This window comes from Fringilla coelebs (genome assembly GCF_963513975.1).
Source record: "Fringilla coelebs genome assembly, chromosome: 3".
In the NCBI taxonomy this organism is placed as follows: domain Eukaryota; kingdom Metazoa; phylum Chordata; class Aves; order Passeriformes; family Fringillidae; genus Fringilla; species Fringilla coelebs.
Window position 1 is genome coordinate 14,860,021 of NC_140030.1, and position 19,205 is coordinate 14,879,225.

The 19,205-nt window shown below is 35.8% G+C and overlaps 1 protein-coding gene across 3 annotated transcripts in view; it reads left to right on the forward strand.

Annotated features, from left to right (window-relative positions):
* The window catches only part of ROCK2 (Rho associated coiled-coil containing protein kinase 2), a 94,635-nt gene that overhangs the window by 59,751 nt on the left and 15,679 nt on the right, over positions 1-19,205 (forward strand). For all 3 annotated transcript variants that reach the window (XM_084203246.1, XM_084203247.1, XM_084203248.1), the window contains exons 6-20: positions 4,258-4,402; positions 6,779-6,917; positions 8,556-8,647; positions 9,432-9,591; positions 10,183-10,246; positions 12,008-12,087; positions 12,486-12,534; positions 13,265-13,400; positions 13,529-13,620; positions 13,870-14,116; positions 14,436-14,542; positions 15,178-15,337; positions 16,002-16,162; positions 16,555-16,739; positions 17,885-17,954. In XM_084203246.1, coding sequence (XP_084059372.1) covers positions 4,258-4,402; positions 6,779-6,917; positions 8,556-8,647; positions 9,432-9,591; positions 10,183-10,246; positions 12,008-12,087; positions 12,486-12,534; positions 13,265-13,400; positions 13,529-13,620; positions 13,870-14,116; positions 14,436-14,542; positions 15,178-15,337; positions 16,002-16,162; positions 16,555-16,739; positions 17,885-17,954 — 1,887 coding nt within the window. The remainder of the gene's footprint in view (positions 1-4,257; positions 4,403-6,778; positions 6,918-8,555; positions 8,648-9,431; positions 9,592-10,182; positions 10,247-12,007; positions 12,088-12,485; positions 12,535-13,264; positions 13,401-13,528; positions 13,621-13,869; positions 14,117-14,435; positions 14,543-15,177; positions 15,338-16,001; positions 16,163-16,554; positions 16,740-17,884; positions 17,955-19,205) is intronic.

A 19,205-nucleotide genomic window follows, 5' to 3' on the forward strand; every position in this document is an offset into this window, starting at 1 on the left:
ATACCTTTTATGATGATACTGTAAATGTGACAAATGCATCTGTGTTCCTCATAAAGTTACAGTGAGCTCCACTTTAGACCAGGCATCATCAATGGACCAGTGATCTCCTAGAGAAGTTAATTTTTTAAAGGATTGCATTTTAAGTTCTTTGTGTTTCTCACAGTCAGTGGAATGGCAAAAATTTTTTGTACAGGAAGCTTTAGAAGTTTGAGAAGCTTTCTGCGGAAGCTTTTAGAAGTTGAGAGGTTCTGGGTTGTCTCCAAATTTCATGCTACTTCTTACAAAACATGAAGACATCCCAGCTGTGTAAATATAATATTGGTGTTGGCAGACTGATTTATAAAAAATATATGCTTACCCAATACCTATTTATTTTTTGGATTTGGATCTCTTTTAGCAGTTGTGAGCATTAGCATCTTCCTTATGCTGTTGAAAACCCAGGAAAATTTTGCTGCAATTTGTTGAGGGATTTTTCTGACCTTTGCTGTGGAATTGTGTTCAGTGTTTGCTTAAGTCAGCCAAGCCAGGCCAGAACAGACATTTGCAGCAGAGTTTCTCCTTACCATTTTGCGAAAAGAGTTGCTAATTGTTTTAGCGATCTTTCCCAGCATAAAAGGGACTGTTCTGTTTTTGTAACTCAGTTGTGATAATTGGGGGTTTGTGGTGTTGTTTTTCATTGTTTGTCTTGGCTTTTTAAAATTAATTGTCTGATTTAAAATCTGCATCAAAGCAAGTATTTCTGTTTTTGAATAAAGAATGGCATTAGACTCAAAAATTTACTAGGATTCCTGGTTCCCTTTTCTGGTATTTCGGTATATTAGGTAGACCAGGGCAGGGTTCACCAGTCTCTCTAATCCTCAGGTGTTGTGTAAGAAATGAAACAGCAGCAGCCTTTGGTAGGTATCGCAGGGCCAGGAGCTGCCAGTGTTGCCATGCACAGCACTCTCCTCTGCTAACCCAGCTTTCGGCAGAGCACGGATTCAGAGGATATCTGTTGAAAAAGATGTGACCAAAAGAAGGGATGTTTGATCCTTGGGATTATTGCCTCAGCCCGGGCATTTCAGCTGAAAGAAGCAGTGTTTTCCTCTTTTTGGAACTCAGCTTCTTTCTCACTGAAAGAAGCTTGTCCAGTGAAGAGGACTCTGCTGGATCCTTCCTGCCTCGGTGCATTGTCTGCTGTTAACACCTGATGAGTGCGGTCCTCATGTTTCCACACAAACACCCTCCAGCTCTTGTTTACTGGAAGGAACTTCCTGAGGGAGTGAAAGCCTGATTGTCAGCCTTGGTTCAAGACAGCAAGTCCTTCAGGTTTGATGGAGATCCTCCTGAAGATGAAACCTGAATTGCTTTGTCTACAGCAATATAATGATGTGGAATGATGCTGGGAAACACAACACCCTCACCTCCCAAGTTGTCAGGAGCTGCAAGAACATTGCTATGTCTCCTGGACAGCCTATTTTTTAAGATTGTGCACTGTACATCTCTCACATATCCGCAGGAGATGAGTTCCAAGGTCCACCATGATCTTTTGAGGTGATGAGAAAAGTTTCAGGTAAAACACTGGCCTGAGACTCCTCACAGGAAGCTTTGCATGTCAACTGTTATAGTAATTATGCTACTCAAGCATAGAGGCTTGGTGTTTGAAACACAGGAATAACACATTGCCCAGAGAAAGCAGCACCATTTAAGTCTCTTCAGAATGCAGGGACTGCCAAGGTGCTCTGTATTGGACAGAGAGCATGTCCCTGTTTACCCAACTTTGATGCTAGAGATCACAGTCTGACTGTGGTATTAAAGGTATCCACTACTTTAAAATACATACAGAGCAACACCCAAGTTCTTTGAAAGAGGAAGTGTGTAAATGAGCAGAACAGAAATCTGAGAATTTCATATTCATGTGATAATGGGCCAATCTCCTGAGGATCTTGGTAGAATCCCAATTTTGTAATGCGGTCCCACAGTGTGCTAGATAATCTTTTATCAGCTCCTTTTCCCATGACTGGTTGAGTCAGTGGATCTTTCAGGTCCCTTCCAAGCCAGGTTGTTCTGTGATCTGTAAATGCATTTCTAGGTTAGTTCCTGAGACAGAAGGTAAAGAGTTTTATGGGGAATAAGAACCAGCTTCATGTGCTTCAGAGAGCTACAGCCCATTGAGCCTGGGGTTAACATGCAAAGGCTTCTCTTACTGTAGAAGTATTTTTTTGTTCTACTGTTCAATTCTTTGGCATCTTGCCTGAAAACGTAAAGTGTTAGTGCATGGAGTTTTTTAGCATCTGTAACATTTTTGAAAATACTTCCCCTTTTGCTGCATAGCAGCCATCAGACTGGTGTAGGTTTGGCTAGGTTTTGGCACAGCCTTTACTTTGTTTGTTTAAGACCTCAGAAAATATCAACATGTGTAACATATTAAAAAGTATTCTTGCTTTGGTATATTAGTTATAGAGGGATGAGAAATAGGGTGTTATTAAGTGCTTTGGTGTCAAAGTGGAAAGGCTGTGATTGAACCTGCAGACTTCAGAGAACTCTTTCAGAACTGTTTTGGTGACTTTGTTTTTAAAGAATCTCCTTACCCAGGGAGGGATTCAGGTGGTTTCAACCAGACTTGACTGAGCAAAAATTTAGACTTTCCCCTGTTGTAATTTTGTGTTTGGATAAGGAAGAGATAGACACACACCAGTGTTGGAGCCTCATTAAATTGCCCTAGTCCTACTGAATGAGTAGAACCGCATAACCCTAGAGCAATTCCTCCGGTGCTCAAAGCAAAGAGAGGCTTAAGCCTCAGAGAAGTCATGCAGGTTAGTGCACAGAGTGTTGTGACAAGCAGGATATTCAAATAGTGGTTCCTTGCCGTGTGTTAGATCCATTTTCAAATCCTCTCAGCTTTAGATTCCTGTAGTCTTTGAGCTTTAGTTTATTTTGCAGTGTTAAAATGTGTTTGCCTGAATTTTTCTTTGTCCAATGAATGCAATAGATCTTCTGGAAACAGCTAATTTCATTTTCTTATCCCAGAATGAATAAGCTATATGCTATCTCATCCAATATAGAATGCAGAAGTTTACCTGCTCTTCATTCTGGAAGTGAGAAGTTAAAATTTCTTTAGGTTTTAGTTTTAGCATGGAATCATAGAAGATAGGCATTTGCCAGGAGGACATTTGAAGTATTCCATAGGTCTTTACAGTATGTAGTCATCCCTTTAGTTTTTGCCTACTGGTTCATGACTTTCTGGATTCTGTTTTAGTACAGAAATAAAAGCTTTTCACAGTTCATATTGTATATGAGAAAGAATATTGTAATGTCGTGTCTAAATTTTGTGTATCAGTACAATTCCAAATTCGAATGGTTCTCTTATTTAAATATGTATTTTGAACTTAGTTGTTGCTACTAATATTTTGTATTAATATTCAAAATTAATTTATTTAGCCATTCATGCTGATGGAAAAATGCACAAAAAACCTTATGGTTTAGATAAAACTTCAGATTAGGAAACGGGATAAAAGATGAGTTTATTTTTTGGTACTTCTCTAACTTCATCCAGGATTTAATTTCATTCATCTATCTGGTCTCAGGAGTGAATTCAGTGAATTTTATTAAAGGAAACAAGACTTATAACTGATTCAGAAAGATGGCAGAGCTGATTGATGCTTCTGAATCACTCAGTCCCTACATTTTTGGTTTCTCAGTGTGAAGCAGAGTGTGAGGAATCATTTCATGGATACAATTGTGGTAATATGTTAATAAAAAAATAAAGCTTTGCTATTCTTTAAAAATAGCTTTGCCTTTTATTCTTCTTTCTATATATAAGCAAAAACAAAGCACATATAAAAATTTACCTATAATTTGATTTATTGGCTGAATTAGACAGAATTATTATGTATCTGCTTTGTAGGGCCTAGAATTCATAACTTGTCAAAATTATTCTAAACTTTGTCCCTGAATTCAATGAGAAAAGGAGCAGTCTGATACACTGTGTACCTTCATATTAAAACCAATGGTAAAAATAATAAAATTGGTGAATTTTGAGAAGATGAAATCAAGAGAAATCACTACAGAGTAGGCGTGGGTAACCACATTACCAAGAAATGTCATTTCAGTCCATATTGCTTCTTGAATTATAATTAGTCTTTAAAACACACTCCTCAAACCAAGTATTTTAGGCTATCTTTTTGATGGTTTTCTGTCCTGCTAACAGAGGAATTGGTTAGAGAGGTGCTCAGAAGGCCCTTGAGCTGAGCTGTTTGTGTTGTTGCTGTTGCCCAGACAGGAATGGTGCGCTGCGACACAGCCGTGGGGACTCCCGACTACATCTCGCCCGAAGTCTTGAAATCGCAGGGGGGTGACGGCTATTATGGACGGGAATGTGACTGGTGGTCTGTAGGGGTTTTCCTTTTTGAGATGTTAGTTGGTAAGTAATGATTTCTTCTGCTAATGAGACTATAATTCAGTCTTCCCTGTGCCTTTAGCTGCATTTTGGTGCATGGAGGCTGCTCGTACCTCACTGACAGCTTCTGGCTTCTGGCTGATGCTGTGGCTCATTGCTGTTCTCTTTGCTCTCTGTCATTCTGGTGCTGTGACAGCTGTTTGCATGCTTGCTCAGTGATGAGTTCCCTGACTCAGTTCAGCTTAACACTAATTCTTAGAATAGTTTTAACTGTGGTCAGCTACCTCACCACATCGTGCCACCTTAGGCAGGATCGAGTTTGCAGAGACACAGGAGACCAGAGGAATGGCAAGGGCAGGCCTGTTCATTTCTTTTCTCCTCCTTTTCCATAGCACAGTGTCTTGTGTTAGGTCAAAGCGGGGAAGTATCTCGCGATTCTTTCTTTTGTGCTTGAGTCAAGATTTTCTGTTAAAATACACTGGACTGCTATGGCAACGAACATAGAATATAATCTGTTCAGGAGATGAGTCATCTGTATCTTAAAATATAGCGAGGATCACTATGATAATCTGGGAGCAAAATGCTGATTATGGAAGGATGGAATTGAGCATACAATTATTAAAAATCAGCATTTTCTGGGAATATTGCAGATTTGATGTTTCTGGTATGCTGAGACAGGAAATACGCTTTAACATATGATGCTATTACTATTTTCCAATTCTTACAGAATTACAGCATGTTGACTTTAAGAATGTGTGGTTTATAGTTAATAGTCTCTCATGAGCAATTTTAGCAGTAAATAAAATTATTCAGTTCTTAAAATATTGGGCATAGCTGTCCAGAATGTTTTTTCAGCATTTCAGAGCCTCTTTTTTTCCTGCCTTGTATCTAGGAGGAAAATATTACTTAATTTCTCCATATTCCCCACATATTGGTAGAAAGTACCTATTTTTATCTATGCTCATATATCAGATTCTGGCTATCGTCTTCTAAAACTTTGCACTTCCAAGAAAGCACAGAAACTGTTTTGTTATTCTAGTTTTGATAGTGCCACAGAACTAATGAAAATGGTAATTTTATTAAGAAAACAAAAATTTTATTGTGTGCTTAACTAAACCATAAAATGTTGGTCACAGGATGAATCCTAACTTTAGTTCAGTGACATAAAATAGTTTTGACATGTTGCCAAAATCAAAGCTGTTTCCAAGATGGAAGAGGAAGGTTGGGAAAGAGGGAGGCAGCAGCAAATATCAGTGATTCCCACCTGCAATGCAGTGGTATGGCAACCTAATAAATTTACTAAAAGTCCAGAGGTTAAGCTCAAGCTGGTGTGTACTACTTTCTTATTTTTCTATAAAATGACAGAAAGAGATACAAAAGTTAGGATTGTTCTGTCAAAAGCAGAGTGGTCGTTGTCCAATGGTTTGTTTGTATATTTTTTCATTTTGTGGCTTTTGAGATGCTCAGTTCCTTGTTGGAAGGCTGCAGCCTGCGATGCTGGGTGATTCCTGCCTGCATGCAGCCCACCAGAACTGAGCAAAGAGCCTGGCTCACGTGACTGATTGTTCACCTTCTCTATTAAACCTATGGATTAGTTGCGAGAAAGGATTCCTGTGAAAGCTGCAGCTTCTCGATTACAGACCCAAACCATTTGTATGTTAAGAATGTTGCCAGTTTATTTGACTGTCAGTTGCCTCTATCACAGCCTATTCTTTTCACTTGCCCCTCTTTTACCTTTCTTAATTCCAGTTCCTTTGCAAATATCTTTAACTACTGCCTGGGCTGGAAACCTCTGGGTGAGAAAAGTCTGTCATTTTTAAAGCCACCTGCCATGTTAATATGGGCATTCAAGCTGATGTAATTTGTCAGTCAACAAGATTTATTAATACAGGTTTAACAGTGTGGTAACACACTGGGAAGGCTCATGCTCAGAGCTGTCATGCCTTAGGGAGGATAGACCTGTGTGCCTCTGAAATGGTGTTCAGAGAGCTTTGGTGGATTCCTTCCAACAAATGTGCATGAGCAAGTCTTTAATGAGTTTTGGTCCATTTTACCCTTGGAATGTTTAAAGATTGATTCTTTTGGGTGTCGGCCATTATGTAAATTAAAAAATATATTGAGAGCTTAAAGCAGAACAAAAGATGTAATTCACCTGGCAAAATTTTGGTAGGGATAGACAGGATGGAAAATGGTGTAGTTTCTAACACAGACATTTTAAGGAAGGAATATTTTTATTAGCATACATTATTTGTACACTGCATGTCCAATTTTTTTCTTTCTTAATAAAAGACTCTGATAGGTAAACTGCTTGTAGACTTTTCATTATCTCTTCTGTCTTATTCAACTCACATAACTTAAACATGATGTAAAATCACAGCCAGTTTACTATTTTATTTTCAGGCGATACTCCTTTTTATGCAGACTCACTAGTAGGAACATATAGTAAAATTATGGATCATAAGAACTCATTGCATTTCCCTGATGATGTGGAAATCTCTAAGCATGCAAAGAACCTTATCTGTGCCTTTTTAACTGATAGGTAAGTGCACATACTGTTCTGACACTGTTTTTTATTTTGGATTGTACATTGTAAAAATTAATTCCTTCTCATACTTCTTCTGATCTCTGTTCAAATCTCTTCTGCCAAACCTCCTGTTCTCTAGTTTTTCTTTTGAGGTGTTTTTTCCAGGTATTTTATTTTATTTCTATGACCAATTATGACAGCTCTTGTTAACATCATAGTTGCTGCTGGACAAATCCTTCCAATTGCAGTAACAAACCTGTAAGGCTGAAAGTAATACGTAACCTCCAAGGCAGGGACAATATTGTTTTGTTCAATGTCTATGCGGGCATTACTTAAAAAAAGTGGAAGTAAATACTTTTCTGAAAGTAAGCATGTATTTACTGAATTTTTTTTTCATTTGCATTGTTGCATTAATTGGTAAATATAGCTAACAAACTTGCAAGGTTATTGTTTTGGCTACAAAAAAAAACAAACCTAGAAGTTTCCCTTGATGGAACTAAGCCACTTATTGAAATTAAGCTGTGTAAGCTTGTTCTTGACCTGAACACTTACATTTTGTTTACTTTCAGAAAGCAGAGATAATCTTCAATTTCACTGATTTAAAAGAACAATGTAGGTGCACAGTTAACTCTGGATTGATGATGCGTTCTTATACTTTCCTGTGATCACCTGAACTTGGCCGGAGCAGGGCATCCGGCAGCTATAGAAGGAGGAATTAGGAAAACAAAGTGCCTTATAATGGGTTTTGCATTCGAAGAGAGATTGTTTGCTCTACTGAGCAAGCCTGTGGTTGGTCAGGAAGGATGTGCTTTATTTAACAGCATTTTTCACCCTTAGTAACTGAAGGGTAGAGAGAAAATATGATTAGAATTTAATAGTGTAAATGTAGTAAGGTGGACTTCTACTACGTGTGTCCCTCTTCCTGTTTATATTTAACATAGGGCTCGAGAAATTTATTTGAAACAGATGCTGCGTGATCACTGCTGAAGCACTTAAAGGAGGACTAAACATTGACCCTGTGATTTATGGCTTCTTTTCCATGCATTGTTTTTATGTCCTGTTCTTCTACGTAGTTTCAAGAGAGACTCCTCTGTTCAAACGAAAAGTTTCTTGTTGCACTTAAGATTTACCTCGCAGCAAATATCAGCAAGAGACGTGTCAGGGTTAGTTGTGGGGCAGAGGATGGAATTCTTAGAGTATTTATTTTAGTCCAGCTTTGAATAACTGTTCTGTGCAGCAAGTCAGACCTTCCTTCACTTGCGTCTTACGGTCTGTCATGTGGTTTGGCAGACACGAAAGCTCTGCAGTTTTATTTCCCCCAAGGGTGTTGAGATTTTGTATGTGTTTTTAGTTTTTTCTTAGTTTTTGCCTCAGTGCTCGCTTTCTCGCTTTACTCCCCACGTGGCAGACTCCAGATTCTGGACGTTTTAGCAGTCACAGGGAGAGTGCATGCTAAGAATCAGTAAATTTTATATAAGAAACTACAGATTAGTGGTTGGTGGTTTTTAAATTTTGTTTTTGTTTGACCATTAGTGTGGTTAACACAGACAATCTTTACTGAAAGTTTCATTGCTGCTTATGAACAAGTGAGAATTAAAAAAAAACAAAAGCAGTTATTTTTCCTAATGTGACTCTGGATTAATTGCTGTTTAGGGATGTGCGACTTGGGAGAAATGGGGTTGAAGAAATAAAACATCACCCTTTCTTCAGAAGTGATCAGTGGAACTGGGACAACATTCGAGAGAGTAAGTAAATCGGGTTAAAAGTTCTATTTTATTCAGTATTTACAATAATAGAAATGAAAAAAAAAAACTTCCGGTTGTATAAACAAAGTAATTTCTGTCTATCAAGTATCTTGCTCAAATATTCATATTTATCACTTGTATTATAAAGCCTTATATGAGGAAGGGTTAATAAATATGCATTTTTCCTATTGGCACTATCTCACCTTTATCATGTTTTAAATGTAGAAGTTTCAATTTTAAACAATGGAATTGGAAGCTCAGAACTTAACTAAAAGGAATGCATGTTAGGTTCTGTTTCTCTCGGGATTTTTTTGTTTTCTTTTATTTTTGTTTTAATCTTCTGGTAGTTAAGATAGTAGTTTGACAGTGGTCTTGTCAGTTTTACTGCTTTTCATGTAAGATATTGAGAACCTGATAGCTTTAGGTTAAGAAGCAAAGTATGTCAGTTCTCATAAGCTTGTCATAACTTCTAAAGTTATATATTTACTAAGAAGTTTAAAAATTATTATTGTATTTAAAGTTATATTTTCAAGTGTGATTACCTGAGGAGATATGTCTTGCATACTAGATGGTCTATGCATTAGGCAATGAGTACAAAAATAGATTGCTCTAGAAAAAATTGTTCATAGTAATATTTCCATATCTGCTGTCTGGTTACTACATATTTAACTCCAAGTTATTTAAGGACAACTTATAATACAGACTTTTAACACTTGAGAGATACCTGTATATAGCAAGTGACTGAGTCTTGGAGTGAAATGCATCTTTTCTCCCCTTTTTATAGCTGCTGCTCCTGTTGTTCCTGAGCTTAGCAGTGATATAGATAGCAGTAATTTTGATGACATTGAGGACGACAAGGGAGACGTGGAGACCTTTCCAATCCCCAAAGCCTTCGTGGGAAACCAGCTGCCTTTCATAGGATTTACCTATTACAGAGACAATTTGTATGTGATACTTTAATATGCATTTTTAAAAACATATACCTGCACATTTTACTTGTATTCTTTCTTTTTTTCACTCTAAATACATAATTCATTCCTTGCATTATATTAATTTATGTCCAGTTGTGAAGATACAAAATGCAAAGTTTGAGTAAAATAATTTGTTACTCTTTCAATTATTTCAATAACTCTGATTAAACAGTGTATTTTTGTGTGCACAAAATTATACAATATCTTAAAAAATCAATTAGGGTTAAAATTTTGATAGATTGATGATTTTTTTTCTAAAATTACTTTTTATTAGTTATTTTAGAAGAAAGCTTACACAGCATAATAACTTTCTAGAATTCATCTTGAATAATCAAGAAATAATTGTATTAAGTAAAAAATTTGAAGCTGCCATAGTTTTGAAAACATTCTATTAAGGAACGATTCAAATCTGAAAGATGCACTGACAGCAGAATGAAACAAGCTTCATTCTGAGAGCAGCATAGGACAAATTGAGATTTGAGAGAATTGGTTAAAATGACAAGGTTACCAGAGTTGTTGAAAACTTGAGTAAGAGCTGGAGGGATTTGTTTTTGTTTTTGACAGGTTGCTAAGTGACTCCTCTCAGTCTTGCAGAGAAAACGAATCTGTGCAATCTAGTAAAAATGAGGTTAGTGCCTTTTTTCCTTAGTATTAATGGGATGATTAACTAATTTTGTTAAGTCTGTTAAGAAAAGACAAAGTCTAAAATAAGTGTTGAAACAATTTTGTGGGGAGCTCTGTGTCTTTTAATGATCCTCAATAAAAATGATATTTTCTATTTACAGGACAGCAAAGAGGTAAGTATAGTATCTGAATTATGAAAGGAATAAAAAAATTCCTTCATAATTTTCTGTGGATGTGAAGTATCTTTAATGTTTATTCACCAAATTGTTAGCAGTAAACCAGTTGTATTTTGAAACAGTTGTAATCAAGTGTTAAGGTACTGTTGTATAAAGATAAATGAATACAAATTTTTCTCAAATTCTTTTTGCATCCAGAATTTGTTTGGAAAGCCAGTCTGTGAGGCTCTTTTTCCTACAGACAACATTACTCTTGTGACTGTCCCACACTTGGATTAATGATTCATGACTGATTTATTCAGAATTTGAAAAAGTAAATTGTCACCTGCAGGGATAAAGGAATGTTTAAATCATACTCATGCATAGTTGGAGCATATGGAGCTTGTTTATCCAGCTTTTGAAGACTGACAAATGAATTTAAATTTGCATGACAGGAAAAAGCAATGGTATTTTCATATACTTACTTCATTATGTTACTTCAACATTTGTATTATTCAAGTGTAGATAGTATGTTGTTAATATTTCTTAAAACTTACAATTCCTTTTCAAAGTTTAAAAAGTATATAAAGGAAATGCATTATGTATTGATCAGATAAATTTAAATGCACAAGTTTATAAGTCTCCACTTCCTTCCTGTCATTGATGAATAGATGAATAGTTTTAGACTTCACCTTATAAATAGAATGGTACTCTGTTTAAAATACACATGGTCACATTCATGATGTTTGCTTTATGTTGTGTTAGTAAATGCAGATGGTAAAACTTTGCATTTCACTTCTGACAACTTATTTTATTTGTGTTTTCTCAAGCAACAAATCTCCGGTTTTGATGTCCTTTTCAATGTTCCTGTTGTGGAAATCTTCTAATTGTAACAATTACAAAGTGTTTTGGAAAACCACATTTTTACATTTCATGTTTTGGGGGGTAGAGGAAGAGGAGGAAAGGAGGAAAATAAATGTGTTTGAAAGCCTGAAGTCATGAGATGAATCCAAAATTTCTTATTTATCATTTATTTCATTAATATTTGGGTATTGGATTCACAATTATTTCTTAAAAATATTTTAGTAAGCAAACCAAAGCATTTCCAAAGTGTTCATTAGCTTCCAAGGTATGAGACCAAGAAATTCTTCTTTATGTGAGGTCATTGAATATGTTTAGCCATATTATCTAATATTGTCCAATTTGGTCATATACACCCCTTTTTTATTTTTTTATTTCATTTAGAAAATGCTATCCAAAAACAACTGCTCCAGTGGAAAGTCTCTGGCTACAGAGCACAACAAAGGGCCGGTAACAATGTTTTTTGCCCATATAAATTTAATGACTCACAATCTGTGGCACATAATTCTGTGATGGTTCAATTCAATTCAGTATGCAGCAAATTTTGTTGCTATAAATCCATATATTCAAAATTATCAGAATTAATACCTTGTAAAGATGTAACCTTCTAGTGATGGTTTTAAAATAATATACTGGAAGATTGAATTAATTTTCCTCGCTTTCCCTTATTTTTTATTTAATTGAATCGCATTTGTTGTCTGTGAAAGTATTTTCATACATGGGCCATGCTTTTTTGACATTTTACACAGTTTCAGAAAAAACTAAGCAAGCTAGAAGAACAGCTCAGTAATGAATTACAAGCCAAAGATGAACTAGAACAGAAGTACAGGTGAGAATGTTTCAACATGTTTGGTATGTTTATAAAGATGTTTCATTAGAGCTTTTGTTTTTGAATGCTTAAAAGCATTTTAATCCACTTTGGGGATTCCCAACCCTGCAAGCAGACTTCATTGTAAGTTGCTGGCTTAATTCTTGCTACTCCTTTGACTACTGGGGTGGTTTTTGGGGGGTTTGTTGAGGGTTTTTTTTTGCTTTAACTCCCTATAAGAATCTCATTGTTTAGTGATTTCACCAGTCCTTGAGGTTTCATGTTTTTGGTTAAAATAGAATATCTTGCATAAAAATAATGAGACAACAGCACCTTACATCAAATTAGTGAAACACATCCAAACATTCTAATTTCTGTATTATCAGCAGGGTTTAAAATTATTTTTCAAATTTGTTCAGGTCTACAAGTGTTCGTTTAGAGAAGATAGCGAAAGAGCTTGATGAAGAGGTAAGGCCATAGATTTCTTACTGGAATTACAACTTTATCATTTGCATGTGGATTTTAACCTCAAAAGCAAATTGCTTTTGAGTAGCTGTATATTTTATAGCAAATAACACCAGCTGATTTCTTGGTGTTCACAAACATGCAATTGTTGTCACTGCTAAAATATTTTCATTATGATTTCTGTACTGTAACTGCACATTTCTTTCTAGAACTAGATTTTTACCATATTTTTAAGTTGGCAGACAGCATGACACAAATATCCTATACAGATTTTAAAAATTGAAGGTGTGAGGTAATGTTTCCAGAGGAAGAAGACCGTGCTTTGTATTGTTTGGTGTTAGTAAAAGGACCCTATTTCTTACCCAGCTTTGCACTTCACTGCTTCCACAAATTTAGATGTGGCTGTGTACAACTTAATGTATGGCTCATGCAGGTGCATGTGAAGACCTTACCTTTACATGTATGTTTGTCTGCTCCCAGAGTGACTGCTTAGGCAGGTCTACCAGGTTTGTCAAATTCAGATGATCAAACAGTATTTAAATTGCAAAGCTCCTGGCCATAGACATCCTGGGCTGGATTTGACCACGTGTTCTGATACGTAGGGTTTGCAGCAGGCAGATGGACTGGCTTCCTCCATTACAGACTAAACTGAGTGCATGAGCTGGGTTTTTATCGTAAAAGAATACCACTCCTGTGTGTGTAATTAGTGGTGTGTTTTTTTAAATATATCCAGATAACTTCAAGGAAGAATGTAGAGTCTGCAGTCAGGCAGTTAGAGAGAGAGAAGGCTCTTCTTCAGCATAAGAACACAGAATACCAGAGGAAAGCAGAACATGAAGCAGATAAGAAACGCAATTTGGAAAATGAGGGTATGTTGAACCATGCTTGAAGGTTCCATTTTGATGTGGGTTTTTAATACTTAAAATAAATAAATTATAGTTCCAATTGAAGTGTTTTCATGACAGTGATTAACAATGTTGAATTGTTTTTGTTGCAGTTAACAGTTTGAAAGACCAACTTGAAGATTTAAAAAAGAGGAATCAGAACTCTCAAATATCCAATGAAAAAATCAGTCAACTACAAAGACAGGTATGTCAACTTTATGTATATATGTTTTAAAATAATCACTGCTTGAAGTACAGATTTTGGTAACAGTGGAGGAATTTGAAATGTGCAATTGGGTTTTAAAAGCTGTTTTTTCTTGTTAGGCTTTGGTCTTCAAAAGTAATCTTAAAATACACTCCTTACTTCTTTAATCCATAAAACCTAGTATTCTGTAGTAGAAATAGTGGGCTTTATGTTTTAATTGTGTCTGAAGTATGTTTTTATCAATCTTAGTTGGATGAAGCCAATTCTTTGCTGCGGTCAGAGTCTGATACTGCAGCCAGGTTAAGGAAAAACCAGACAGAAAGCACAAAGCAAATCCAGCAGCTGGAAATTAATAATCGAGAACTACAAGATAAGAACTGCCTGCTAGAGAATGCAAAACTCAAACTGGAGAAGGAGTATCTCAATCTTCAGTCAGCTCTAGAATCAGAAAGGAGAGATCGAAGTCATGGATCAGAGATTATCAGTGATTTACAAGGTATTTCTGCAAATCTTCTGAAGTTAAGATTGCTTCTTGTTTCTGGTGTGGGTGGCGTTATTTAAGTTTCAGACTGTGACTAGGTAAGGGTGCTGTTTTATAAAGCATTGCATAATTATGAATAGCATTTAAGAAAAAATGTGTGGTGACATCTATAAAACATTATTGAAAACTTTTAGAATCACCCCAAAAAGGGACAGTCTTAGTAGTCAGAATTAGAAGCTGTTATATTTTAAAAAATATTGTCTCTAAATAGATAAAATACAGTCTTCTTTTCACACACTGACCACAGCCTCATTAATATTTTGGTAATTTTAAGGTCGAATATCTAGCCTTGAAGAAGAAGTGAAAAATGGAAAGAGTGCATTAGTCAAACTGGAAATGGAGAAAAGACAATTGCAGGAAAAGCTCACAGATTTAGAAAAGGTAACAGCACTGCGAAATGAACATTGGAGTTACATTCTTACAGAATTTTTGAATTTGTACTTTTATTATTTGAGACATTGCAACTAAACCTATACAAAAAATAAGCCTTGTTTTCAGCAGCTTTTTTTTTTTTTTCCAATTTGAAAGGTGGGGAAAAAAAGACATCATTTTCCATACAATCCTGATGCATTTTACTTTTAAAGTACTCAAGTACCTAATTATGTACTCTGGTGTGTACCTTAACAGTACAGTAGCTACATTTCATTTCATGTATGGAGTTTTTTTAAACTCTCATTACTGCCAAAAATAAAAGAGCCTCTGCTAACAGGATTTTTTAACTAATTTGTTATTGAAACAAAAGGCTTGAAAAATTTCTTCAATAAAGTTAATCCTTGAGCTGTTCTTACTACAGAATGTTGGTTGCCAAAGCAGTAATTCTGTAATTGTTTGCAACTGGGGATGTCGTTGTACATTTTTAGAGCACTTTGGCATTCACAAAAAAACATTTATGGAAATGGGTTCTCAGTTCCTTAGCATGAGCTCTTTCTTCTCTCCAAGCATCCTTCCAAGCAGCACATTACTGTTTTTCAAAATTCTGCCACTAACCTGGTGTATTTAATGTTTTATTTCAACAGGAAAAGAGCAACATGGAAATAGATATGACGTATAAATTTAAAGTTATGCAGCAGAACCTTGAACAAGAAGAAGCTGAACATAAAGCCACAAAAGCACGATTAGCAGACAAAAATAAGATCTATGAGTCTATAGAGGAAGCAAAATCTGAAGCCATGAAAGGTATGAATTTGACATCACAGTTGGACTTAGGTGTGAATTGTACAAAGTAGATAATATTTCACTGTGCATATTCTGGTGCATCTCATACAACTGAAATATCTTGAAGGGAGGGAAAATTGCCAAAAAAATCCAGAAGATAGCTCTTACATTTGAATTAAATGGCTTGTGTTTATTGCAGCTAATTAGAAAGCTACCTACAGATCCTGTCCTTCCAATTGCAGAGCATTCACAAAAAATTTGAGCATGCAGATCTTCAAAAGATGCAAGAATGATTCAGTAATAATGGCTGAGTCACTTGGCATATGAGGCTCCCAAACAGCTTCAGCTCTTTGATTTTATATTATCACAGTCAGAGCACAGTAGATTTAAATGTTTTATTTTTAAAATTCCACCCATTTTGTTCATCTCAGAGGTGTTGCAGATAAACTGGAAGTTATCTACAAGCTTAAAAGCAGGAAATAGCTCTGTCAGAAATGCTTGAAAAGGCATCCTCTGGGTGTATATTTACTGTGAAAATTTTAATTAATCACTTCTAAATAGTCTTTCTCTTCAGTTTTAAAAGGAAAAACACGTGGCTTATTGTTACTACAGGGTAGACATCCTCTTCCCTTTGGCCTCCAAAAGCTGTTGTTTACACTTCACTGATGTCACTTTTACTTCACAGAAATGGAAAAGAAACTTTTGGAAGAGAGAGCTTTAAAGCAGAAAGTAGAAAATCGGCTGTTGGAAGCTGAGAAGCAGCGCTCCATGTTAGACTGTGATCTCAAACAATCGCAGCAGAAGATAAACGAGCTCCTTCGGCAGAAGGATATACTGAGTGAAGATGTAAGGAGCACTGACAAAAGGAGTCTTGAGTCAAACCTTGTTTTCAATGTCCTAGTATTTTTCCTGTTATAGCTGTATTTAGGAATATTTGTGAATGAAAATGGCAACAAAGTTTTCCTTCTCTGCCTTTGAAACTTTGAAAAGTCTACTTCATGGTGGTGTCATTTTCTGATATATTTCAGCATTATTCATGTTAAAATGTTTGTCCTCTATAGTGGTAAATGCTGTGAGATTGACATGGAAAAATTAGGTAATTTAATGTGTGCCAATGCTTTTATTCAGGAAGCAGCTTTGATTTACCTAGAGGTGTAAAGGAAGTCAATTAGAGACTGTTTAAATGTTGTTTTCCTGTGTAGATCTGTAAAAATCACAGGTTTCTGCTTCTTTTTCAGGTAAAAAACTTGACATTAAAAATAGAGCAAGAAACACAAAAGCGCTGTCTCACTCAAAATGACCTCAAGATGCAAACACAGCAGGTCAACACCTTGAGAATGTCAGAGAAGCAGTTAAAACAGGAGAATAACCACCTTCAGGAAATCAAATTAAGTCTGGAAAAACAAAACAATGAACTCCGCAAGTATGCAAGTTGCTCCATATGTTTTAGTCATGTTACTGATTTGAAATATTTTTGGAACAAAAGCTGGGAGCAAAATTAATTTTAAAAAATTGCTGCAAAGAATATGTTATGCTACAGTGCAAAACTTAATTGTTCTTTAAAATAATTTACAGTGACTGTAATTGTGACTTGCCCTAGTGATTCAGCAATGTATAGGTTTGTATTTAAAGCTGTTTGTTATCCTGAAAATCTTAGAAAACACAGTTTAAACGAGAGTCTGAAAACTTCAGAGAAACACTTATTTAACTGAAGGTCTAAATACTTTATTTTAGTGATGTAGGACTTTGGTGAAGAGGAAAGTTACTGGAATTATTAGTCTAGGAGAGTTTATCAGAGTTGGAAATGAATACTACTACAGAGCTACAAAGCATAACCATTTGAAATACCTAATACTGCAGACAACACATCTGTTGGACCTTCAGATAGGAGTTCTTCAAGGTTTTACAAGTAGTATTTGCACCTGATAGGAAGTAAGGAAAGAAAGTCTCTATGTAAAAAAAAAAAATTATTTCTTGTTAATGAAAAGACCAGATTACCACACGTATCAGATGAATCTCAATCTTAGCTCCTTTATGACTTTGCATGTTTTGTCTCCCTGTGCTTTGGCTTTCTGTCAGCAAGATGCAGTTAGTCATGTAGAAGGTGGAACACTGGCAGAAGTCTTTTCTGCTACATTTCTCTTGTTATGGAACTGACTGTTGTTTAAATAACAGATTAATTCAAGAAAATATGCATGTCAAGGAATACAGACATACACACACTGTGCTCTAGCAAACAAGAGACCCAAAATAACCAGTCAGATCAGTGACATTTTACATGGAAATAAGATCCTGTTGGTGGCTGTTTACTTTATCAGTGTCTCTTACCAGTAAAACTTTGTGATGCTGTTGTAGTTAGTGTGTTAGCAGTATTAAACTGCCTTGTTATTAGTGCAGTATTCTTGGCTGTACGAGTGAAAAGAGAGCTGGTACCCGGAGGAAGCTTCAGGTTTAATAGCTGATGATAGCTCAAAAAATTGCTGGAGATCTCAAGAGTGTGAATGCTGTCTTTTCTGTTTACTGCTTTGGAATATCTTCATATCTCTGAAGCATGTTCTTCCATTCTAGGGAACGTCAAGATGCAGATGGACAAATGAAAGAGCTTCAAGACCAGCTTGAAGCTGAGCAATATTTCTCAGTATGTTTTATGCTGCTTTATTTTTATATTAATCTGTTTACTGACTACATTAGCTTTTCTTCTTCCCCCTCAGCCATCAGACATTTCACATCTGTAACCCAAAGCTACTTGTTTTTCTTGTGCCTGTCTCTAGTGTTGTCTGCTGCCTTGATCTTGATCACTGAGCAGCACAAAAGAGCTCATGTTGAGAAATGTCACAGCTTTGTAGGGGAGTTCAGAGGGAGGAGTCAAGCAGCTCATTTTTCCACAGAGTGAATCATCTTGTGCATGTTTCAAGCCTTTTCCACGTGGTATGGTAGAGAAGAGTTGTATTCTCATGTGATGTGACAATACATGTGCATCTACAGCTCACAAGAAAATTCTGCATTACAGCCAAACTTGGCAGTGATCTGTTGGGAGTCTGTCATTTATTGTGGCACGGTACACCAGAACAGTGCACAGCCAGTCACACTGCATAAGGTGCCAAAAGGCTTGTTTCAATATTAATGAAAAATTAAGATTTCCTTGTGGATTTAGGTCAGTGAGGAGGAGGCCTACCTAAAGTTCTGTAGATGAAAATGTTACACATCTTAAAGGAAAGAAAGGGAGAATTGAGGTCAGTTGATTGCTGTAGATGGGCCAGAGAGACAATATGTCTTGAAATCCCTGCAGTAAGTACACTTAAAGTCATCTGTCACTTGACCTGTAGTGAGTCATTTGAATGGACAGAGAAATATAATGTTTCTTTCATTTTCCTCAGAGTTCTAAATTTATATTGATTCCATGAAATTTTGAATTTCAAATTATTTTCTAATTGGTTTTCCCTTATTCTTGTATTTCTTTTTGTTCTTTAACTGTCATATTGGTTTTATGGATTTGTATGATTAGAATCTAAACTCCACATGCCTAATTACATGAGACAAAGATTTAAAATAGTAGAGAAAAAGAAAGTAAATATATTCTCTGCTTCTGATACTTCTGATTTTGTACAAAATACTGATTTCCACATCTAGAGTATCTTTAGCAGTATGTATACAAACAACGAAAATGTAAATCATACACCTACCCATTCACAAATATACAAATTAAAAAAGGAAAAACAACAAAGTAAAATAACCAAAGCACATTTATGAATGATGATGATATTAGGTAAGTTTCAAGAAGGCATTGCACAATTATTCTCTAATTAGTGTGATTAGGGAACTGCATACCATGTCAACTTGTATAAATTTTGTGGACCTTCAGGAGTATAGAAATCACATCATTTTCTTT